Below are 23,455 nucleotides of genomic sequence, written 5' to 3' on the forward strand. Positions count from 1 at the left end.
CTCAGCCCTCCGGCCGGGTTCCTGAGGCTTCTATACTCTGAATCTGAATAGAAACCTGTTAAAACAGCAATATTGTAACCATATAGATTATATTCAGATACATAATCATCATCAATGATGATGCTCCAGTCATATTTTGAATTAGGTGTTATTTATAAAGAGTTTAACTCTAAAAAACACAGCTAATCTGCAGCATGAGACCGTGTTTGCTGTGGTCTGATCAGACTGACAGTGGCCAAACAACCCACCAACTGTCATCAGACTTAGATTCAAATGTTCCTCGATCCTGATTGGTGCGTGGAGATATGTGACAACACCTTTTCACACCAGAGAGAAGAGCAGACACAAAAAAACACAAATGCAGGAATCTCTAAAGTAATCGAACTGCTCGAACTTTGGCAGAAAGTCATCATCTGATGTCGGGCCGCATTATTCTTAGCGAGAAGGGCGAGAAAATGTGTTTTCAGGGCCTTTAAGTTGGTGCATTTTAATCGTGTAGCAGGTCAAGGTGGTGCTAAACACAATCAACAAGGGTAACAATGAGATGATTTAAACTAATCTGACGGTATGTGGGAGCAAAAGACTGTCTGACAAATGGAGTAAAAGTCAGTCAAAATATACTTGATGCAGCACAAATGGAAACACATAAAAAAATAAAGTATTTACTTTCCTTTGTCTGACTGATTTATTCCTCTGTTCAAATGCAACGTGTCCAATGTTTCCTTACGCGCTTTCATGCTTTAATGTCAACACTTAATGTTTCAGAACATTTAAAAAAATATAATATTTACTTTGCGTCGCTCTACCTAATCAATCGATTCATTTTTGATTAATTTTAAAGGCGCACACGTCACAGCCGATTTAGTGCAGGCTGTGTTTGCTGTATTTGTTCAGTTCAGAGTAATTGTTCACTCACTGCTGTATCATCTCGTACATACATCACAAAACCTCCACCGTCATCTACTGTTCAGGACTTTTATATTTTAATTAGTTTTTCTGATATGTTCCATTTATTTCCACTAGTTACATATTTCACTCCATTAGAAACAAAACATTTTCAGACATTAAACAGTGATGAAGATGCAGACTGATATTGAGTTTTATAGTCAGTCATAGGCAAAATACTCCATCCCTTCTTCTCCTTACTTCTTCATCCCCACATCCCTCTCGGCTCTCCTCCATCCATAATAGTTATTAAACCACCACATCTTATTGGTGTGGTCTTTGTTAGTGAAATTGCAATAACCCGTGTCATCCAGTGGATGTCAGTCCTCCTATGTTTTAAATGTCAGTGGGCTTTGATACTATGGGACAGCTGTTGGAATTGAAGTTTGTATTATGTCCAAGCTGACAAAGGCCTGAACCTTTTATAATTGAGACAGTGTGAGAAGCCAGACTTAAACATCAGTATTGTCAGGCTCAGCTCAGTAAAGACATATCTGTGGGGGGAGGTGAACCATCACTGTGGTTCACATCCAAAAAAAAAGGTTTCTACAGAAGCGCTCAGGGCTCATCCAAACAGTGCGGGTCAGAGAAAATAGCTTCGAGGAACAGAAATAGGTCGAGGTTTTCAACATTTTTATCTAGGCTATGCCCGTTCCCGACGGGTGTTTGGGGATAGCCTGAGGTTAGACCTGAAAAGTGAATCAAAAATGGAATGGGTCGTTTAAATAGGGCAGATGTTTCTTCTGCGCTCGGCAAGTCGGGAGGATGGAAGAATTTTCTCAAGCAGCTCCGAGCAGTCACATCGGGGAATAGAGTGCAGAGAGAGACGTGCACGACGCTGCCTTCACAATACAAGCAGCTTGTTCATTGTTTGAGCTGAACAGAGGGCTATTTTTCATTTGTCACCTACACTAGCCCATATAGTCCCTAAATGCATACTGAAATGCTTCTGTTCCACAAGTGTTTGTCTTTTTGGAGAGAAAAGGACTGTGCATGTTCTGAGTATGACTGTTGCCACCCTCAGATTGTATATGTATCACACTGTGCACAAAGCATTACAAAACATATTATATTTAATGCAGTTTCTAGTAACAAGACAGCCTAAAGTTGCATGTTTTAAGCCATGCTAGCATCATGGCTTTATGGATGGCAATGTCCATCTGTCACTCATTCAGTCAACCCACTGCTTTGGTCCAGAAATAATAGCCTAGTTCCAAAAAAGACAATAAGTTTAATGATTCAGCTTCACTGATTTTTGTAAATATCTGCTTATTCTGAATTTGATGCCAACAACATGTTTCAAACAAGTTGGGACAGGAGCGACTAAAGACTGGGAAAATTGTGCAATGCTCCAAAAACACCTGTTTGGAACATTCCACAGGTAAATGGGTTGATTGGTAACAGGTGATAGTATCATGATTGGGTATGAAAGAAGCATCCTGGAAAGGCTTAGTGGTTCACCACTTTGTGAACACATGATTGGATAAAGGAGATTAATACATGAGCTCAAGAACACTTTGTAAAACCGTTATTATTGAATTCCGCTTTTGTTTTACACATGCATCCTTACTTTTTCGGAATCAGGGTTGCTCTGTTGGATGGATTGCAAAAGATCTGATCCCCGACTTCTATAGCGCTAACAACTTTGACATTTGTGGTTATGAGAGAAATATCTCTATGATGTTTGGATGAATTGTAGTGAAATTTTGTGTAGACACTCGTGCAGGGGGCGGTGTCAGGATGCAACTTAACTGCTCTTTTTACTTTGTCCAAAACTTTGCTTTAAGACCAAAATACCTGTGAAATAAATCACATTCCCATCAGCCTCAGTTTATCTTTGTGTTTAGTGCTGCTTAATGAACGTTAGCATATCGGCACAAAAAACTAAGACAGTGGACATGGTAAACATGTTTAGTGAGTTCACCACACTGATGTATGTTAGCATTGTCACTGTGTGCATATTAGCCTGCTGGTGTTAGCATTTTACTCAAAAAGTGCTTAACAATGTCAGTACAGGCTTGAGTATGATTGTTGGCTATTTCAAGTAGTATCATAATTAATGATGAAGACCTTTGAGTGAGACGTTACCTTAGAATGACATTTTTAACAGAGTGCATGTGTTTTTACTGTGATGTTGGCTTTTGATGTAGCATCTTATGGGATCCAAGACTATTTTATCCTGTAGGAGATAAAAAAGTAACCCAAAGCTAAATGCACAAAGTGTATCCTATGCATCAGTCAGCAGTTCCCAGTGGTACTATAGCATAGCATTTTTCTTAGCTCCGATGGCATCATTACAACATTTCTAAAGGTCTGTGATGTCTGTATAATATCTCTTACTATGTTATCATGGCTGGTGCCCTATGTAAGTCTTTTTATCAGTGCTTCTGTCACTACATTTTTTTTTCCCTCCTCAGTTTTGGAGTCGGTGAGGCATCATGACAAATAAACTGAGGCACTATGGCGGGATAACAGCCCAGCTGCCATCAAACACACTACACTGACTGATGCAGAGAGTAGAAGATTAGCAAATTGGTCCATCAAGTGTCACATTTGCTCAGCAGTGAACAGGCTACAAAGTAAAACGGCATGTTGAATACAAAAAAGACGCCAGTGTATTTCAAAGCATGGTACTTGAACAATCTCTTGTACATAAACACATTTTTATTCAGCCTGATATAGGTTACACATGAAAAAAAAAATCAAAGTCTAAGAGAACTACTTCCCTTTGTGGAGCTAATGATATGACAGTTTTAAATCAGCTTCAGATCCCCACTTGACAGCTATCAACATTAGCTGCCGTGGGCTGTGAGGAATTAAGCATAATCACATGCTACGACTGACCTGAGGCTTCTTTTTTTTTTTCCTCCTTTCTTCAAAAATAATACAAAAAGAAAACATATCCCCTCAGCAGTCATTATGTATGTTTTCTCACTAAATGATATGGAATGTTATCTTGGAAATGCAGGTAAAAAGAAAACTGTCCTCTGCAACAGCAGAAAACGAAATAAGAAGAAACTGAATGATTCCCAGAACTCTGTTCCCAGGCTGCTACTGTGTGTGAGGCATTAAGAAAAAGCCACCTCGGTCCAAAGTGTGTTCAACAACAAAAATAACTGAAACCTGCTGCTGCGATTCTGTCTCATAATCCTCAAATGTGGATATGAACAGGAAACACAGCCCCGATGCTCAATAGTACAGAAGGTACATTGAATTCACACTGCTTGCAGATCAGCTTTGGAGTCTAATATATTAGGACTGACAGTCATAGATACAAAGCAAAGACTGATGAGGGGAAAAAGGGGGGGGGGGTCTTAACATTTAACTAGTGTTAGTCTTTTTTTTTTACTTGTAAATTTCACAAAGTGCAAATTTTCATTTATATTACATCATAACCAATTCTTAGAAATTGTTCATTTTCTATTATATAATAATGAAAAATGGAAAACCTAGCCATAAACCAACCCCCCTCCCCACCCGTTCCCACCAGCTATCCATCAGAATATCTTAAAAAAAGGAATCACTAAATACATGCTGCAATGACACCCACCAATTTGTCTGAAACTTGACCAAAGCCTCCTTTTGGGCTCCTTGAATCTCTTACAGTACACTGTTACTGTCAGCGTGCGTTTATAGTTAAAATATATATATTAATCTATAATTAAATAGTATGCCTCTTGCACAGTCTTGCATGCACTGAAGAGCATTTTGGGCAAGCTGTACAAGAAGGAGAGGCGTGTGGACGGACTTGCTCAGGCTGTAGGCTCCGGGCCAGGTCCAGGCACTCTTTCGCCACCTGTAAACGGTTTTTGCCCTTTACTCCTTGCAACCACGTCAGTCCAGAAGATGGTTCTCCAGTGTGTTTTTGTCAAGTGAGCATTTGTCTATGTGTGTACGTGAGTGTGTGTGTGCTGTGTGTGTTTGCGTCTGTGTGGTCCTAAACTCAGTTTCACAAAAGAACTGTGTGGATCACTGAAGTTTTGTTCCAAGCTTTCGTTGTCTGTTCCTAGGAGAAAAAAAGAAAGAGAATGGAGTCTGGCATCAAATGCAACAGGCTCAACCAAAATGGAGAAAGCTAATGTAGCTTCTTAGCTGTTTTGTACTATTCGCTTTATTTTTTTAAGTATTAACTGCTCTCTAACTGAGGCAGATAGGAGTCAGTGGTGCAAATATTTGAATAAACTGTGTGCATGTCTCATTAGCAAATGAGCTAACATGCTTGCTAACTGACAGGAAGAAGGCTAGCTGGCATGGAGAGCTTTCCTCCACTTTTCGATTAACTAATGAATGAAATTATGTACAATCTTGAGAACAAAACACCACAGGGGAGTAAATCGCACAATCCAGAGAAAGCAGAAAGAAGCTCTGACAGCTATTGTGACTGACTTGTTAGCTTGCAAGCTACAGTAGCTCACCACTAGTCCTGCGAGTACTTAAAATGTGTCCTCTAGCATCGCTGACGTCAACAGGACACTTACGTTAACTTTGGTGTGCCACTTTCTGTTGTGGCCAAACCTTAATAGTAATATATGTGGTGCTGTGGTGATTCTGTAAAAGACAGTGACTTACCTCGCCTCTGATCTGGTCACTGTATACTCAAACCACAAGATGTTTGGGATCAGGCTCGTGTCTCGCACCAGGAAGTACTCTGATATTGGCCTATCATCGTGAAAGAGGAATTTGAGAGAACAAATTATTATAGAAGCCCTAAGAGAACAGTTTTATCCACTTATTCAGGCTAAGGATGAAATGTCTTCCCCTGTGACACAAGAAGGAAGCAGAGAAATGAGAGCACTACTTACCAGGCTGCTATTTTGGGGAATAATGGTGTCAGTACCTCCTGTGTGAAAAAGAACCAGATTATGCCAATCGTACTACCGGCAACTCCGCCATAGAAAACCTGGCTCCAGGAGTGATACAACAGGTAGACCCTGATAATGAGAGAGAAACAAAGTTAAAGAGCACACAAATTGAACATGGAGTCCCAAACTAAACAAAGTCGAGCAACATGCATTTCAAATTAGGGGAACCTTTGGGAATCTCACAAAAATCACTATTTTCAGTCTCTTGCCCCAGTATACTATATACCAAACCACTCACTAGTGTGCTTACTACACTGAAATACAGTATGAACCATAACTGGAAATTATAATAATATACAATAAATGATCCACACAAAGTTAACTAACATTTACAAAATTGATTTTTGATTTGATTCCAACTTGTAAGGTATAAGAATTAATATTCTTGTAAGAACCTTTGACATTTCACCCGCCCTTACACCCTTAGTATCACACATGGTGTGATCTCGCAGCCAAAAATAGTGTTTCACAGGAAGTAGCACAATTTGACTTCCTTTGCAAGTGTGAGCAGACGGGTCAGCCAAACAGTATTCAACAATCGGTCATTCCCTTACCTGCTGTATGAGACTGATAAGGCTATGCCCAACAGGATGATGGACAGAATGTGTCTCCACAGCAGGTCCACGCATCGAGCGTTGTTCGTCTGATGCATTCTGAAAAGAGAGATCGGTATGAGTTCAAACGCTGACAGCATCTAGTGAGTGATAATCAAATCAATCACTGATACATGCATGTATGCATGACACGACTACGCAGCACAGCTGGAGGATGTACAGAAAATGTTTAATCTGCTTTGCTATTTTCATATTCAAACACAGCCGTAAAACTAAACCTTAGCTGGTTGTTGAGCTTCTAAGAACTTCACAGCTGCTTGTTTCCACCCTTAAACCTCCACAAACACCAAGAAGATAGAATCTCACCTTAAATAAAGGAAAAGAAAGAAGTAAACAACAAAGAACCAGATAAACTGGGAATGACTGGAGGGCATCCCATACTCTGTCTGCAGGGTTGTGTGAGCCCCTGCAGAAAGACAACAGAACCTGACATGAAAATACATTTACAACACGAGTACACCTTCATATAAAAACAGAACAAATTACTCTGGTCAGGATAATAACCAAAGTTTACAACTAAAGTGAGCATACCTCATAACTCTTAACTATATATAAATATCTGGCAACACTTGGGTATAACATGATGTAATCCATTTGAAGAATATTTGTATATGTATCCCTCTTGGAATGGTTTTGAATGCCACTTTGATTATTTTCTTAAACGCAGAGCTAATTGCTTTATTGTGTATGTAAATTGTGTGTCTGTCTATGCTTTTATACTGTGTGTTTTCTATTGTTCACTGGCTCCTGTTAAAAAGAAATCATCTCATTGAGACAACCTATTTAAACAAAGGGTTGATAATATGCCTTTTATCTCTCTGTCTTATGGCAGGTTTAATCAAATTTTTGCATCAGTGTGATTATGGACATTGGTTTTTCAGGTGTTTAATTCAGACGATCTTAAGTGATAAGTCAATAATATATATATTAAAAAATAATCACCCATTATTTTGATTTCATTTCAGGCAAAAAAGACTAACATTTCTGGACCCAGCCTCTCAAATGTGAAGATTTTGTATCTTTTCCCTAATTTATATAAATGTAAATTAAATTCTGGACAGCGGATAGGACATCGCCTTACCTTGAGGAATTAGAATTATTATTGACTAAAAGGATGAATCAATAAAATAATTGACAAACTCAACAAAAACAAAAATAATCATTAGTGGCACTAGAGTTGCAACTGAAAACTATTGTCATTATCACAGGTGATTTTAGAGCTTGCTCTTAAATATGGATCTTTTGAGTATTAATGATTAAACGTAGAGTACATTACATAGAGAAAGAGAGAACGTATAATCAAGATGCTGTATTTACTATGCCGGGTCCAGGTGCCGTCTCGTTCCCTGTTCATCTCCTTCGAGATGACATGGTAGAGTAATAAATGCATCCCACAGGAACAACAATCGTGCATGTATTGAGGAGGTGGATCGGACGATTGCATGTGGGATGTTTTGTTTTCTTTTGTGATTTTTCTTAACATTGCTATGGTGGTCAGTTATGGTAAAACATTACTAGCAGAAACACTGTTGCTGGTGTTTCATATGATATGCAATGATGATTTTAACTGGGGGCATATTTGCAAGTCGCACCGGTGCTCCTAGTTATAAAATTTAGTTGCACTGTCTCCAAAAATGGTCACAGTCTGAAGCCTTGTCTTTTTATTTTGTTTGTTTTTACCTGTAGTACTGCATAAGACACTGTGATGAAGATAAATTGACAAAATGACAACTGGGCTAGCAATGATCAGCACCTGAACAGATAATGTGATTAACATCAGAAGATTTCCAGTTTTTGTGATGCTTTTGCAACATTGCCCAACCCTGCCAACTACATAAAAACAAAACAGCTTGTTGCTTCACTCACCTGCACATGGGCGCGGCTCTCTGAGAATGTGCTTCAGCAGCCAGTTCACCCCTTCATTCAGGATGAGCCCACCAAAGAAGGATATCTGTGTGAAAAAACAACACAAGAGCTCTTAAAAAAACTTCTGACCTGCCTGACAACACTGTTCAGGCTCATGTCAGGCAATTAACAGCATAACAGATTGACTTCAAAAGTGATGCTCTTTCTGAAAACACCACTAAAAGTGCATTTGCAGAACTCACCGTGTGCAGTTCCCGTTTAAACACCATGAGTGTAACAAAACCCACGAGGATTGCTATGGGGATGAGACTGATGTAGGCCAGTACCTGTCCCGTCAGATCACCTAAAACACAGCGACACAGTGCTTATGTTAAGGCATATTTTAAACCAGAGTAAAGTCACCTAACTGTGGTGGGAGTGACACTGTGAGGTCCTCGGTGAACCCGGATGGCTGAAATATTTACCCGAGTTCAGGTAGGAAGCTGCTGTGGTAGAGTAGCTAAGAAATCATCGAACTAACAGACCATATTATTTCAATTTGTTCATAAAGACAGCTCGGTGAAATGTGGTTTATGCTAGTTATAGCAATCATTATCAGGCCAAGGAGCTAGCCACTACGTTAGCCATAGCCCTGACTACAATCATATAAGGTTAAATAGCTAGCTATTTCCACCGCAGTCGTGAATCATATTTTGCTGTTCAGAATGAGTGAATTTTGTCGAATAATTTTGACAGCACGCGACACATTCGTTAATTCCTTAGAGAACACATCAAAACCGATATTAAAAAAGCTAACAGGCTAGCTAGCCTTCATTGTGACCATTGTCGCTAACTGCGCATGCGGCGTTGTCTCACAATTTTGCAGTCCGGGTTATATTCCCTGCTGTGCTCGAGGCTTTACAGCGTCTCACAATTTGGCAGTACCACCAACGGCCGTGTCCATTCAGTAGCGAGAAAACATGCACTCTTCGAAAATTACGAAGCGGCTGGTCGTTAGCAGAGCTTCGGCAGTTAGAGGAAGATGTTGAGTTTACGTACCCTCGGGGAACTCTACGTGTGTCAGAGATATGGACCGCCATCGAGGTGGTGCCGAGCACTGCTCTTCCAACGCCATCTTACCCGGACACAACCGGGCAGTCCCAGTGAAACGCCCCAGACACGTGTCTAACCAATGGCGAACGGAGCTCTGTGTTCGAGCGGGCCCCGGCAGCGGAGGAGCCGACCAATCCCAGCCGCGCACTGGAGATGAGATGTTTTACCCATAGAGAAGAATTATTGAATGGACAAAAAACACAAAAGTCCAGCTCTGCACATTAAACAGCGAACTGCATTCATTCAAAAAAGAAGAAAAAATCGATTAAAAATTACGATTCTTAAAGAGTGTAGGTTATTATTGCTTGCCACCTGGGTCTTCTATAATTTCCTAATCAGGTATTTGCCCAAATGTTTGTTTGTATGTGGAAATCTAAAATTCTAAGGTCAAATGATGAAATAGTTGTAATACTATACCACATTCTTCTACTATAATAAAAAATGTTTTAAAATCATTACTAATGCTTTTTAGATCAGTTATGAGCCATTGCCAACAGTAGGACTGCAGCTAACAATTATCTTCATTATTGATCAATCTTCCCATTCATTTTTTAGTCTACAAAATGTGTAAAAAAAATTGCGAAAAATATCCCAGTTAACCCAAAGAAATGTGCTGTCATGTACTTATATAAGACATATCAATGCTTTCATGTATGCAGACTAGTGTTTCTATAATTGTGTCCACCCATTTATATTTTAATGATGATAAGCTAAATAACAAAAATACCTCTTTTCATAATGCAATGCAGTTAAACAGCTCCACAAGCTGCAGCCTACAGTTGAATCAACACCTCTATGAAAATAGCTTCATCCAAAACTGAACATTATAACCTTCATGTTGGAAGGATTTGATGCAGGACTATTAGATTGCAGCAATATTAGCTAGGTGTACCTAAAAAACTGGCAGAGTGTGATTCAACTGCAAAGCAAATAACAAAAGCCACCCTAAGGTAAACATTATGCAACCATCAATATCTCAAAACAAGCAAAGACTCCATGTCTCAGAATTAGAGGAACAGAGCATCGTGACCTATTTGTGAGCTGGTATTGACACTGAATTCATGTTCAATACAGCCTGTTCCATCCACATGAATTACAAAAGATTATTGAGTATGGTGGATGTTTGGGAAGAACCATCAATGCAAATGCAGCAAATGCAACAGTATGAGTATTGATCAGCTGAATAAAACAAACACAAACACAAAGAAGCCGTCAATACAGAAAGTACCCTTAAAGCTGCTTTAAAGATGAAATAAAAGAATAAGTTAGTGGACAAATCAAGTTGCAGGACAGAGATATGTAGTATTTACATCCTCATACACTCAGCAGACAAACTGGCTTTTTTACAGCTCACATAAAGTCAGCCATGAATAACAGGTGCACACAGACTGGCAAAACAGGACACAGAGTAAACAGCAAAAACCTGAACGAGAGCAAACTAACTTTCCTTTCTCCATAATTACCACAGTCTATAAAGAGATGTGCTACCTCCAACTGTAAACTGTAAAGCAAGATGATAGAGAAGACAAAGACAGGACAGGCAGATGTTGGAGATATGTGTGACCTTTATGTCAGTGTGTGTGTAAACTTTTCAAAATGTATTCTAATGACACCACAAACCAGCCACCTATCTGCCATAAACCCATCTGCCAAATCCTGAATGTAATCCTAGTGTGTCTTCAGTTTTTACCTCTAACTTCAGGAGCGGCCATGGGATCAAAAATGTTGCCCAGCTTTGCCTCTTTGCATGTGGGATTCAAACAAAAACTGACCCTCAATCACCAAGCAAATCCAATTATTCATTATGTCTTGGACTGGAAGAGGCATCTAGACCGGACCGGAGACTCTGCTGCAGTCCACAGCTTCATAAACTCTGAAAAACAAATCTGCAACATCTGATGCAAATGAAAAGAACCTTTTAGACACACAGACAACAGTCTAAAAACTGTTGTCACATAAACCTGTGCATAGAAACTCGACCAATCACCCAATGTCTTTCAAAAAAACCTTCCTGTCTTCCAGTTCAACCGAGTCAGGGGGATCTGCAGCTCTAACGAGGACTTCTACACCCAAACTACAGAGCTCGAAACCGCTTCAGGCAAAGAGGATGTGAAGAGACTTGGATCAAAAGAGCCTCATCGTGTTTTCCCAGCCTGTCACAAACTGAATGCCTTGCCACTACTAACCCAGTGCTGTTCAGTATTTATTCCGAGGCCACAGACATGAAATCAAAGACCATATTGTTGATACGGATCCAGTGCTGAAGAGCTTTTTCCATGCCCCCTCTTGTGATTTACAAGAGAACTCCTAACCTACGTTACACGCTGGTGAAAGCAGACCTCCCCTCTCCATCACCTTTAACTTTCCTTAGCTCTGTCCCCTCTGGAAATTACCCATCAGCGCCATTTCACACACAAAACCGATTCATTCAACCACATGGGAAGGACATGCAACATTACAGGGGTCATTTCATGTTCATGTTTCACGATGTGGTGATGCAGTCCTGTGGCTGCACACTTCCACTCTCAGATATGTGGGACCTGAGTTGATAAAACATCATATATGACAGCTATTTAGCCTGAATCCTTTATTATGTACTAGGTATTGGGGGTACATGATTAGTATATAGTTTTTCTTCATGTACCTTATGTCTAAATGCAGTCTATATGTATGAATCTGTGTATATGTTTGATATGAAATTTATTTTTACTACTATTTGATAGTCATTTGCAACAGGGCTGCTATGTCACATGTGTTTGTGATATGGATTATGGGTATTTAAGGTGGCAACTCTGTATTTATCAGGAGTTAATAGCTATAAAAAATCTTTAAACAGAAGCTGCTTTGTGTGCAGATCTATCTGTTTCAACTCTGTTTTCAGATCAGTGCCTCCAGGCCAGATCAGTACTGACTCAATCTGAAACCTGATGCTTCTTATTCAGCAAAATTACAGTAAGTGTTGTGCACCCTCCTCTGGCCTAATGTTGAATTGCTACAGAGCTTTGTCTCATGTATCTCTCCACCTAACTCTACTTTCTCCATGTCTAAGTAGGTTTAAAAAGCCTGAAACAATAATTAATGAGGGTCCTGCTTCAAATTACACACTTTACTTACTGTTGCAGCCAACCTGACACTGCAACAGAGCAAACGCAAATTGACCTTTATGATTCTATGGTTTAAGGACGGTTAAACAGAAGGTGAAGACGCAGGAGAAGAAAGAGACAAAAAAAATTCTGTATGTACGAAGAAGCGAGTCTACAGCCACGCAAGCTGCTGTTAGGCTGTGCTTAACGAGGCTGTCAGCTAAATGTCAAAATTAGCATGCTAACATGCTGATGTTCAGCAGGTAAAATGTTAACCATGCTGTCTCTCTTAATTTAGCTTGTAAGCATGCTAACAATTGCTAATTAGCACTAAACACAAAGTACTGCTGAATCTGATTGGATCGTTTTTACATTTGACATTTTGTCATGATGGTGACAGTAGATGGAAATGACAGGGTCACCTAAATGATTACAATTCATTCTGAGGCAACCATAAAAATTTGTACCAGTTTTGACTGTAATCAATCCAACAGTGGTGGAGACATTTCACCAGTGAAGTGGTGTGTATTTAAAACTAGAAGAGTATAAAGAACTGGGAGTTATGTCTGCAGTGTTTTTGCCACCCTGAGAACAATCTCACATTACTGACTTATACTGTCTGCCCCCATTTCCGGTCAGCTTCTTCACTGGTCACTGTCAAATGAAGGTGACAATGCCCAAAAAAATAATAATTAAAAAAAGAAATAGAAAGGAGCCATCATCAGTTGGGAAAACCCGTAATAAACATACTGTTTAATAACAAAAAATAACATTTAATATGGAGAATCAAAATCAATTTACAGTTTGTGCTGGCGTTGTAATTTAACAATAGAAAAGACAAAAAGGCATGAATAGGACACTTGTACAGCAGTGACTTGCAAAAAAAAAAAAATTATAATAATGATTCTTTCCACATTTTGGCCATCTGAAATAATCTTCTGCATAGACGCTAAGTAGGAGAGTCCATGCCTGAATTTTCACTTTCAAATGATTCAAAGTTCCTAAACATTTTCTTAAGCTTAGCTCTAACTGGGATTTTCAAAACTAACAACAACAGGAGCTGCGCCTGGGTCTAAATGTTGCAGGGATACACTGACTGATGCATTTCACAGATTCTTCACTGCTAACATGCAAAGGCTGTCGGAGGAATTCGTCTCGGATCGTCTACTCTCAGCACACAGCAGAAGCAGGCCCACACGTGAACACAAGACTAAACATCTGCAGTTTTCCATAATTGCATTTATCTGCATGGTGCGTACTGCAAATATACTCGAGACTCTACAAATAGACTAAAACATGGGAGAACATTTCTTTTAAAGCAGCGCAACAGGGATTGGACCACACACGGTCAATAGTGAAAACTGGAGAATTTCTACATTTCAAAGATGGAGACTAAAACAAAAACTTTGGACAGTTACCAGAATATATTTCCATAATATAGTTTTCTGGGAAAGATAGTTTCTCTACTGTACAGCAGCATTTAAGCTCTATCTATAATATGTCAGTTCTATGATGCAATAAATAATTCAATATGTTTCTACAGTCTTAAACTGATTCTTCAGAAAGGGCTGTAGGACATTCCTGGATCTTTCTGCTTTTCTGATAAAGTGCAAAATGCTTCAAAACACAAAGCTGCACATCGGTCAAAACAAAGACCCAAATTGTCTGTGAAAGCTCTATTTACAGTCACGGTTCAGAAACAGAAATAATCCTACAATGCTAAAGACTCTTGACAGTACGGTTTAAGGAGAACACAATGTTATTGTATTGCAACACTGCGACAAACAACATTTCTGAGCTCTGAATCTCAGAGGCGTGTTGCAACAAGAGCAGGATTTGGATTATCAAGACCACAAAACACACACTTATATGATTAGGAATGACAAAAAGCTGACTTAATGTGTATGATTGACAGTCGAAATCCCCAAAGATCTATGAAACCTTAAATGATTTGACAGAAATGTCCCTTTTCTCGATCACACAGACAACCATACGCATACATTCTGTGCTTCATCTGCTGTTAACAATAAATAATCATGTCATCAAAATTCATTCAGATAATTTAGTATTTGACAGGTTCTTAAACAAACAAAAACCACAGTCTTTGTAACACAAATCTGCTTTAACAGTAGTGGAGTTGTCCGTCATTCGATCAGAGGAGAAATCTCAGTTTAACTCAGCATCTGTGTTCCCCTTCCACGTCTCAGTTTTGCACAGTATTGGGAAAACAAAGAGATCTCAGGGGTTTTCATCAATGCACTTGTTATGAAGGTTACAGTCTCACTGTACAATGCCTGGTTCTTCATTTCAGGTCTTCATGAAACCAGAAAAAAAAAACATGAATATCCTTGCTAAGACTAGTAGATGGCACTGTTTCATCTAGAGGTCGTGTCAGTGTGAAAATGTTCCGGGACGAAGCGAGCAGCACGCAGTAGGGTGTAAAGTGAAGGAAAATATCCATGTGTTTCTAATTATAACACTCAGACTGAGAGTTCTTCCACATAGATGTCAGATGGACTTTGTTGCAGTCATGAAGACACCAGTGGACATTTTGATGGGCCACAGTAAGGAAAGCACAGGTCTCAAAAAATAAAATCAACGATGTCTGAATTCCATTCAGCTGCTTCAGTTTCAGCCTCCTGTAACACAAATTCTGGCTAGAGAAATAAAATCTATTGCGTGAAAACAACAGATTTCTCTCAAATCCACTTAACCTACACTCATTTACAGCCAGTAACCTTTAAGATTATTATGAACCATATTCAGGAAGTATCATTGTTCCAAATTTTACATTGAAAACACTGATTTATATCTTTATATAACGTGTGTTTGGATACATTTCCTGAAAAAAAAAAGTCACCATTTCATTTGTATTTTTTATTCTGTGAATTAACTCTTAGCAAGTTGTACAATTTAAGCCTAAATATTTGGAAGCAATTCAAGTGGCTCAACCAATGAATAAATAATACGCATTATTTATTAGCAAGTAACATGTTCTCTAATATTGATTTCAAGTTATAGCGAACTTTTCACTCCCTGAGAGCACTGGCACTCATCCTCAGTGTGATGGTATTCAGACAGATGTTTTCACACCTGGTACTGCGTTATTTTATGCTCACTTTGACTGAGAAGACGACATGAGGAGAAACTGGTCTGGGGTCCAAATATAGCTCTGGGATAATTCAAGTTGTATATGATTAACATGCTAGCACCCTACACTAACTTTACATGATGTCATTTTGCATTTAACCAACTCTCTTGGATACCTGCCTGCTCGATTAAACCAAACTGGAATAAATACTTCTTAAGATTAAAGATGATTTAAGAACAATCAGCGAGGACACAAATCCATCACGTCCTTCAAGTCTTCAGTTGCCGAGCCAGTCAGGAATTATCACGGTTTTAACAAATGCCCCCCCCCCCTTAGTATAAAACATACAAATGCACAGTATCGACAGACTCTCGCACCATTTCTTTTCACATAATAATAATCATTACGGTATCCCACCAGACTCCACAACCCAAATGAATGAAAGGTGACGATGCAACCACTCGTTCTCCAAAGAGATGTGATCCATGTGGAGTACTTGTAAAGAAGGCCCAGTCTTCATGTGTTTGTCTGGTGTGTTTTTTTTTTAAGAAGTATCCATGTCACCCAACAAGGTAGAGACAAATCCATCTGAGATTGCATGACAACATTAGGCATTCTTGATACGCAGCAGGTGATAATATCATCCAACCGCTCTCTCTGACTAGCACAAGGACAGGTGATACTGTAGATCCGCTGAAAATATATCCTCTTAGTGGTTGTGTTTGATGAACACAGATGAATACACCAATAATGCTGGTTCTCAGTGCATCACAGGAGCATGATTCAATCCAGTCCTAATGGAGATACAGATTAAGTGATGAGCAGCGAGTCCTTGCCGCTCTCAGCCCACTGCGTTCGGCCTGTACAAGCCCAATGAAAGCCCTAGTCGTCTTAGTTTGGCCCGGAAGAGCCGTCTGTGTCTCTGGGGAGGGCACCATTGAGCTCCATGAGGCTATCGATTCCTAGATAGCCCAATAAAATCTCACTCCGGCGGTGGGAAAGGTTCAGGATGTCCTCAGCCAAGCTCTGACCAGAGGTGAAGCGGACCTTGTCATGATCAAACATATCCTTAAGGTACTGCACGATTTGTTGCTGCAGAGAAAAGAAGAGAATTTATGACAGAAATGGATGCAGAACATGGTGATTCTAACAGGGTATTTTACACATGAAGGTCTTACTTGTTATGATCAATTCTACTCAGCCTGTGAAAACTCTGGTATCATGTCTTCTCAGTAGGAGCTGTTCATCAAGGCTAAAAAAAAACATTCAAATTTGTAACAGAAAGCCTCTATAACCAACTGGGGGAATGTCTAACAAAAGATGCTCGTTAGTTGCATTGTGGGAAATGTGGGATCCAGCATTTCTGGAGCTTGACCCATACTAGGGATTAAAAGCCAGGATGCCTCAGCCTCTGCAGCTTCAACTGTGACTACTCTTTTTTAAGTGTGTCTGGCAAGCCTCCAAAGTCAAAGTCCAATGCTACATATAAAATTGGAAGGTTGTTAGAAAGTAATTTAAAACAAACAAACAAATGTAAAACACCACAATCATATACAACTTGATAGCATCTTTATTTAGAAACTCTTTGACTGATAAATGCTCACATCTTTCAAACTCAAATCCTAGTTTGTAACACAGACTTTCTGTTATAAATTTGAGGTCTCAGGCCAAAATTTAGTTAACCCTGATGGAAAGCACCTCCAGAATGACATGAGATATTATACAACTGGTTTGCAGGCTGTATAATCCTCCTCATGACACATCAAGTGAGGACCGTGTGTAAAATCACAGGAGTGCCCCATTAATTCTCATTTAAATTACACAACAGTCACTTGCTTTAAAACATTATGAAATAAAATAAAATAATAATTCACAGCCTCTTATTTGTGTTTGCTCTCACCTTGAAGATAGTGCACACCTCACTTAGGTGCTGCCTCGGCCCCAAAAACCCAAAAGCTAAAACTGGGCTCACGTGTTCGGATATGGCATAGAAGTGGGAGATAAAACCATCGGGGACCTACGGACAGTGGTAAGAGAACGAGCCCTCAGAATCAGTGTTATATAAGGCGGAACACTGAGGAACAGAGATGCAATAAAAAGCTAGAACTCACCATAAGAAGGCGCCTTTTTGCTTTAAGGACAGACCAGCAGGCAGTCGCCAGAGCCTAACAGAAAAACACAACTGTTAGAATAACTTGTAACTAATTTATCAGTGGCATAATCAAAGGATGTGTGTGTGTATAATTAACCGTCTCTTTAAAGCTGTCAGAGAGCCAGCGGTTCCTCAACACAGCTACCACTGACGAGGGAGGGCTCTCTAGGTCTTCAAATGCGTCCATGAGGATGAAGTCCAACACTATGTCGAAAAAGTTCATACACACCACCTGCAGGGATCACAACAGGAGAACAACAACACTGTGTTTAATATGACAGTCATTACATTTGCTCAATAAACAAAAACATTAACAAAAACAGACAAACAATTAAAACTAATATTTGTCAGTATCTCAGGTGATGTGATACACAGTCCTGATGATGGTATCATGCTATTCCACTAACTAACAGTAGGTGGTGGTAATAACCCACGAAATGTTGCAATCCACCAACAAAAGGCAAAGAAGATAATTATATTTTAAATGCCTTGATAAACTGACAATGAAATTAATAACTAAATCAAAAATATAATTGATAATATAAATTAAAAAAATAAGCAATTAATGTGTATCTATATAAATCAATATCCACTAAAACGAATAAATATGTTTATTATTATAAGACTCCATTCCAGTTTTATCCTATATGTTTTAATTAGTTGCGAATATTGATTTGAAGGCTGGCTTTTCTTATTTATTTCACTTTTTTTGTTTTTCTCTCGCAGAGGTATGTTTTATGCATTTCATGGTGTATTATTTTACAATGACATGTGTTAATCAACCTCTCTGCATCTCCCATCTTTTGGTCTGTTAAGTATTAAGCCAAGTGGATCATTTACATAGAGATTTATTGTTTTCCCGGTTACACAACCAATTACAGTATGTCCCTAAAAGTGAGCTTCACACTGAGTAAAGCACAGAGTAACCTGACTGTTGGCCAGACTCAAATTAAAGTTTAATTCAGGTTAGCCACAGAGTAGCTCAAGTTCATGTGAATGGCCTAAGTATCCCTGTTTCCATGAATAAACCAATAAACACATATGCTTGCAGTTAGACCAAACTGTAAGCACAAAAAAGTTCAAAGTTATTCAATCAAAGATTTAGTCTTCTCAAAGACTGACTATGTAATACAGCCTGACACACCACAGTAAACAGTATGCACAGGGTGTAACGTTGAGACGCATGCAGAAAAACAACATGGAGAGGAGATAACATGACATGAATGACACCATTACTCACCCCTCGGCCCTCCAGCTCCATCTTGGTGATGGGCCATGTTTCCTCTCTCTGAGTGTAGAGCAGCATGTCCTCATAGCTCTCCAGGAAGGCTTTGGGACTCTGTGATAAAAAAAAAAGTCAAAAAAACAGGACAGGAAGTGATGAGTTACAGCTGTCCAAATATGTTGACAGAAGCAGAAGCTTGTCCTTTTTATTCAAATAAGACAAGTTAATAAGGGAGGATCCAAATGAGTGACCTCTTACCTTGTTTGCCTTCACCATTAACCCTGTAATCATTTGCTTCCCGGTCTCCATGAAAAATGTGCGGTGAGTTTCATCTAACAACAGGATCTAAAACAAAAAAGCATTATCATACATATTTTTTATGGTATTTTTTTAAATAATGAGATCCATTTAAGTGAATCATCTTCTTCATAAGGAACAGGGAGGGACTGATCAGTGCAAAGCAAAGTACAGTGAGTTTAGTTTGGCTTAAACTCACTTAAGAGTTTTACAGGAGCAAAACCTAACCTAGCTCATGATGCTAATTTATAGCCAAAGTGATTTACCATTACAAGCTACCTAGTGGAGCTTCTGACCACTTGTAATGTTGCACTTGCAGTGTTTTCATGAGGATTGCTAGTTTCAAAACATTTTAAAAATGACTTTAAAAATGCAAAACAAACAAACAAAAATAATAATCCAAACAAAGAGAATGATCTATGCAATACGGATAAAGTGTATGAGCTGAAACATACCTGGAACGCTTGTCTCACACAATGGAGCTTGGCAAGGAAGTCTTGGTCACCAAAACATTCAAGTAATTCAGTCCTGGTAAAAAAAAAAAAAAAAAAAAAAAAGGAGAGGTGTGAGGTGCAATGAAGCCTTTTTCTTCTCTGAGCACACTTAAAGCAGTTTAAATTGATTTTTTTCGGCAACTTGGGGAAGCAGAACAAGCTATAAACACAACGCTTTATTGTCTTAGAAATATTGTTCATTTGGAGTTGTGTTTCTGGCCACTTGATGTTAACTCCAATGTTCTTTCCTTTCTAAGTATTTAGAACTTGATAGTTACCTCAGGGACCTATAGGCCACTTTGCTTTCCCGAACTAGAGACAAGGCCTCTTCATAAAGAGCTGCTGGCTTAAGCGGCTGGTAGACCTCTTCTAGAGACATGGCATCGAACAGCTGCACAGACAAAGCACACACGCCTCAGTGTACAGCCCACATACGAGTACGTGTACTCGATACAAATACCAGTGCTTCCTGGGAAATCAGTGACTGCCATCTTGTTGTCTGTCAGCCTTTAGAGAGCAGAGGAAAGGAACTAACCTCTGCAGCCGAGAAGAAGGATTCATCAGAGGTAACAGTAGTTGCATCATCATCTTGGAGTCTATGGAAACTCTCCACTTGAGGCAAGATAAGAGTTCCTTCACTCTCTGCCAAAGGAACAAAACACAGATGTATTTAACAGTAGTACAAAATGTGTGCCCCCTGTGAAAAAAACAGAAATTGATACAGACAAAGACTCTGCATCAATCCCACTCCTACCTTAAGGTCATAGACAAAATGCAACATGACACTTACCAAAGTCTGCCAGAACACTGTCTGTTGGGATACTGCTGCCAAAGTCCTCTTGTAGGTGGTATGCCCTGTGCAGTAGGGTCTCCAGTTTCTCAGCAAATGCTTTATTGTGGGTTTCAACCTGTAATAGATCGGGAAAAAAGCACAAAACAGGCCAAATGTTACTTTTATAGTAAAAAAGATCCTGGAACTATTTAATTCCTTCCAATTGTGCTACTTCAGTACTATGTCACCTAAGAGCAAACCAATGACATCACACACAGTAGGTGAAATTCCAACTGCACCATAAAACACAATAATGAACTCAAGACTGGAAAGTAATCCAACAATGTACAAGAAATTTCAGCAGCCTGTACTGGTAATGACTGATGATTACCAAAGGAAAGTCTCCACACGTTGCCCCCTGCAGAGCGAGGCTGTTGTTGCTGGAAGTTGAGTGGGTGTGATGACGGATATTCAGGGCCTGTTCCCACTTCTGCAGAGCTTCCTCGAACAGCTCCATCCCTAGCAGGAAATGGGCGATTAGACTCAACCAAAGTTTGAGCGAAAGGTGGCTAAAAGGCAGCAGAGTATCTGCTGGGGTAAATCTTACTTAAATCAAAAATATTGCTTAATGCTGGTTTAAGTGACCTGAGCCTGTACAGATCCAAAATGGCAGAGATAGTGCAAAGAATGACACAATTCTAATTGTTCATGCAGGATAACCCGAATGCAAAGAAACTGCACTCTGGGTGCAAGAGTCCCAAATTTACATGGTCATAGCCTAGAATAGTCTAGTAATAGTAACTACCTACCCATTAAATAGAGATTCTCTGCATTTGCATCCTCTACTGCCCCTGATTCTTCCACCACAGGCTCTGCTTCCCAGGGCGTGGATGGATTGGCCGACTGATTTGGAGAGCTTGGGACACGCATCTATTCCAGAAACACACATGCATGCACAAAAAGAGGCACATTGACAAAATGTGGAATAAGGGAAATGGTACGCAAAAATGACACATTAGTTTTAAATTGTAAAAACTAACAGATGCCAGGCTGTGTGAGGAACTTGAGTGTTTACTGGGGGCCAGGGAAGAAATTCCACTCATGGTGTCATTGCTCCGGGTGCTGGGACTCATCATCTGTCGGCCACTAAACGGACCTGTTCAGAGAAGAACATTCTCTTGTCTGCATACTTCTCAGTAGATGTTGATATACCTTTCACCACAAAGCAAAATTATGATTTCAAAATTTCCAAAGTGGAAAGGGTCACATTCCAAGCATTCAGTCATGCACACCTCGCTTTAATGACGAGGGTCTTCCCGTCTTCAACAGCGCTTCCGGTATTCCCACAGTCTTCTGGCCCTCCTTCCCTTGTGTAGCCTGTTTCTTTTTTCTTCCCCGCCTTTTCAGCTGATGAGCGGTGAGAGCCAGAGCTACACTGCCCAGTGCTGTGGCAAACAGCACTTTTTTCAAGCTTGGAGTAAGCTTCAGCTGAGAAAATATGGACTGAAAGCAGTAGAGGCAAATGTAAGCTGTCAGCATAAAAGACTCTGCTAAACATCTATTTAGCCAGTGTTACTTATCCTTTATTGAACGAGTCTACACAGGACAGCAAAGAGTGCTTGTCTATAGAGATGCAAACCCAACTGTATAAGCAAAGTCGTTTACCTGCCCAAATGTGGAATAGAGAAACACTGGGATCTCTGCCACTGTCATGGCCAAAGCCTGGGCGATTGACATCCCGTCTGCTTGTTTGACCGACATCTCTGGAGTCGAAATGCCTTCAGGCCGCAGCTCTCCAAAGCTCCCTCACATTCACCCTCAACAAGGTCTCCTCTCTGCTCTGAGACCAACCAGTTCAGGGCCTGCTGATGGACCGTCAGTCGTCATCCACTTCACATCCACGTCATCCTAGGCTTGTACTCCACACTGGTCCAGTGTCTGACTGCAGATTTATTACCCTACAATACATAAGACATTAGTTTTGGAAACTACCTGAGTGTGCCAGCTTCTGCATTACATTGCACAGGATATGACACCAATAGACATAATTATCACTACAACTACACTCCAGAGCAAAATCCCTCAATGAAAGGTTCGTGGTTTAAGCCAGGAAAAATCAAGCTCGCATTAACTGTTAAGCAGCAGAGCAACTTGGCATTCCTCCAGCTACTCACCAATCTACACTGTCTGGAATGCAGCTGTCTGGACCAGCCTGCCCTACACCGCACATGACAAACAGCAGGTGTAGCTTCAACGTGAGACTGGCCGCGTTTTTCTTTCTCTTTGGAGCTAACTTCAAAAAAGCATCGACTGTTACAAAACAAATCATTTTCCAGACAGACAGGACAAAGTACCGACAATGGAGAGGCTGCTAGCTGACAGAAACTTGACTAAATGGTACATAGCCAGCTAGGCAGTTAGCCCGTTCAGGTTGCTCAGACCAGGAATCAAATTAACAAAGTTTTACGTAAAATACATAGCAAATCTGAACTCTATCTTTGATAAATTTGTTAATGCCAGGCCAAAATCAGCACTAGCAAGCAGGCAACAGCCCTTACAAGCGAGCATGCTAATGTTAGCTAGCACACTTGGCTAGCCTGGTTCAGCTTCATGTGTCAGTTCGCATCACAGCATCATCAGGTCAACCGGACACTGACTGTAGGGCCTTGAACTGACACCTCGGAGGCATCAGCGGCACTGTGTACAGCTCACCAGTAGGACAACTAATAACATAATCCCTCACATACTGTAGGTACATACCGTGAGCATCCAAGGCGGAAGGGAAGGACATTCCTGTGTCACAGTCAGTGAAAGCCGCACACTAGCTTTTTGCTCGGGGGCGAGGGCTTTGGAAACGCAAGGAATACAGACGCAACCGCCAGCCAATAGGACGAGGAGTACAGACGGTTGCTTTTTTCTTGGCCAATCGGATGGGAGGTGAGAGGGGCAAGTGCTTTTACAA

The 23,455-nt window shown here is 40.0% G+C and overlaps 2 protein-coding genes across 3 annotated transcripts; both read right to left on the bottom strand.

The window, feature by feature from the left end:
* Nucleotides 1–3,589: 3,589 nt before the first annotated feature.
* dolpp1 (dolichyldiphosphatase 1) lies at nt 3,590–9,416 on the bottom strand. Its single transcript, XM_041960416.1, has 8 exons — nt 9,326–9,416; nt 8,530–8,630; nt 8,288–8,372; nt 6,728–6,827; nt 6,362–6,460; nt 5,748–5,876; nt 5,515–5,604; nt 3,590–4,951 (listed from the first exon to the last, which is right to left on the bottom strand). The coding sequence occupies exons 1-8, from the start codon at nt 9,399–9,401 to the stop codon at nt 4,915–4,917; spliced, it is 717 nt and encodes a 238-aa protein (XP_041816350.1). The 5' UTR covers nt 9,402–9,416; the 3' UTR covers nt 3,590–4,914.
* Nucleotides 9,417–13,192: 3,776 nt separating this feature from the next.
* Nucleotides 13,193–23,343, bottom strand: miga2 (mitoguardin 2). Of its 2 annotated transcripts, none has more exons than XM_041959941.1 (16): nt 23,254–23,343; nt 22,159–22,451; nt 21,786–21,996; nt 21,534–21,649; nt 21,303–21,423; nt 20,885–21,012; nt 20,512–20,629; nt 20,257–20,363; nt 20,000–20,112; nt 19,683–19,755; nt 19,189–19,275; nt 18,946–19,044; nt 17,803–17,937; nt 17,665–17,718; nt 17,454–17,570; nt 13,193–16,645 (listed from the first exon to the last, which is right to left on the bottom strand). In XM_041959941.1, the coding sequence occupies exons 2-16, from the start codon at nt 22,252–22,254 to the stop codon at nt 16,445–16,447; spliced, it is 1,776 nt and encodes a 591-aa protein (XP_041815875.1). In that variant the 5' UTR covers nt 22,255–22,451; nt 23,254–23,343; the 3' UTR covers nt 13,193–16,444. The 2 variants fall into 2 exon arrangements, with proteins under 2 accessions (XP_041815875.1, XP_041815876.1); XM_041959942.1 differs by lacking the exon at nt 23,254–23,343 and adding an exon at nt 22,668–22,935.
* Nucleotides 23,344–23,455: the final 112 nt, after the last annotated feature.

This window comes from Chelmon rostratus, chromosome 19 (genome assembly GCF_017976325.1).
Source record: "Chelmon rostratus isolate fCheRos1 chromosome 19, fCheRos1.pri, whole genome shotgun sequence".
In the NCBI taxonomy this organism is placed as follows: domain Eukaryota; kingdom Metazoa; phylum Chordata; class Actinopteri; order Chaetodontiformes; family Chaetodontidae; genus Chelmon; species Chelmon rostratus.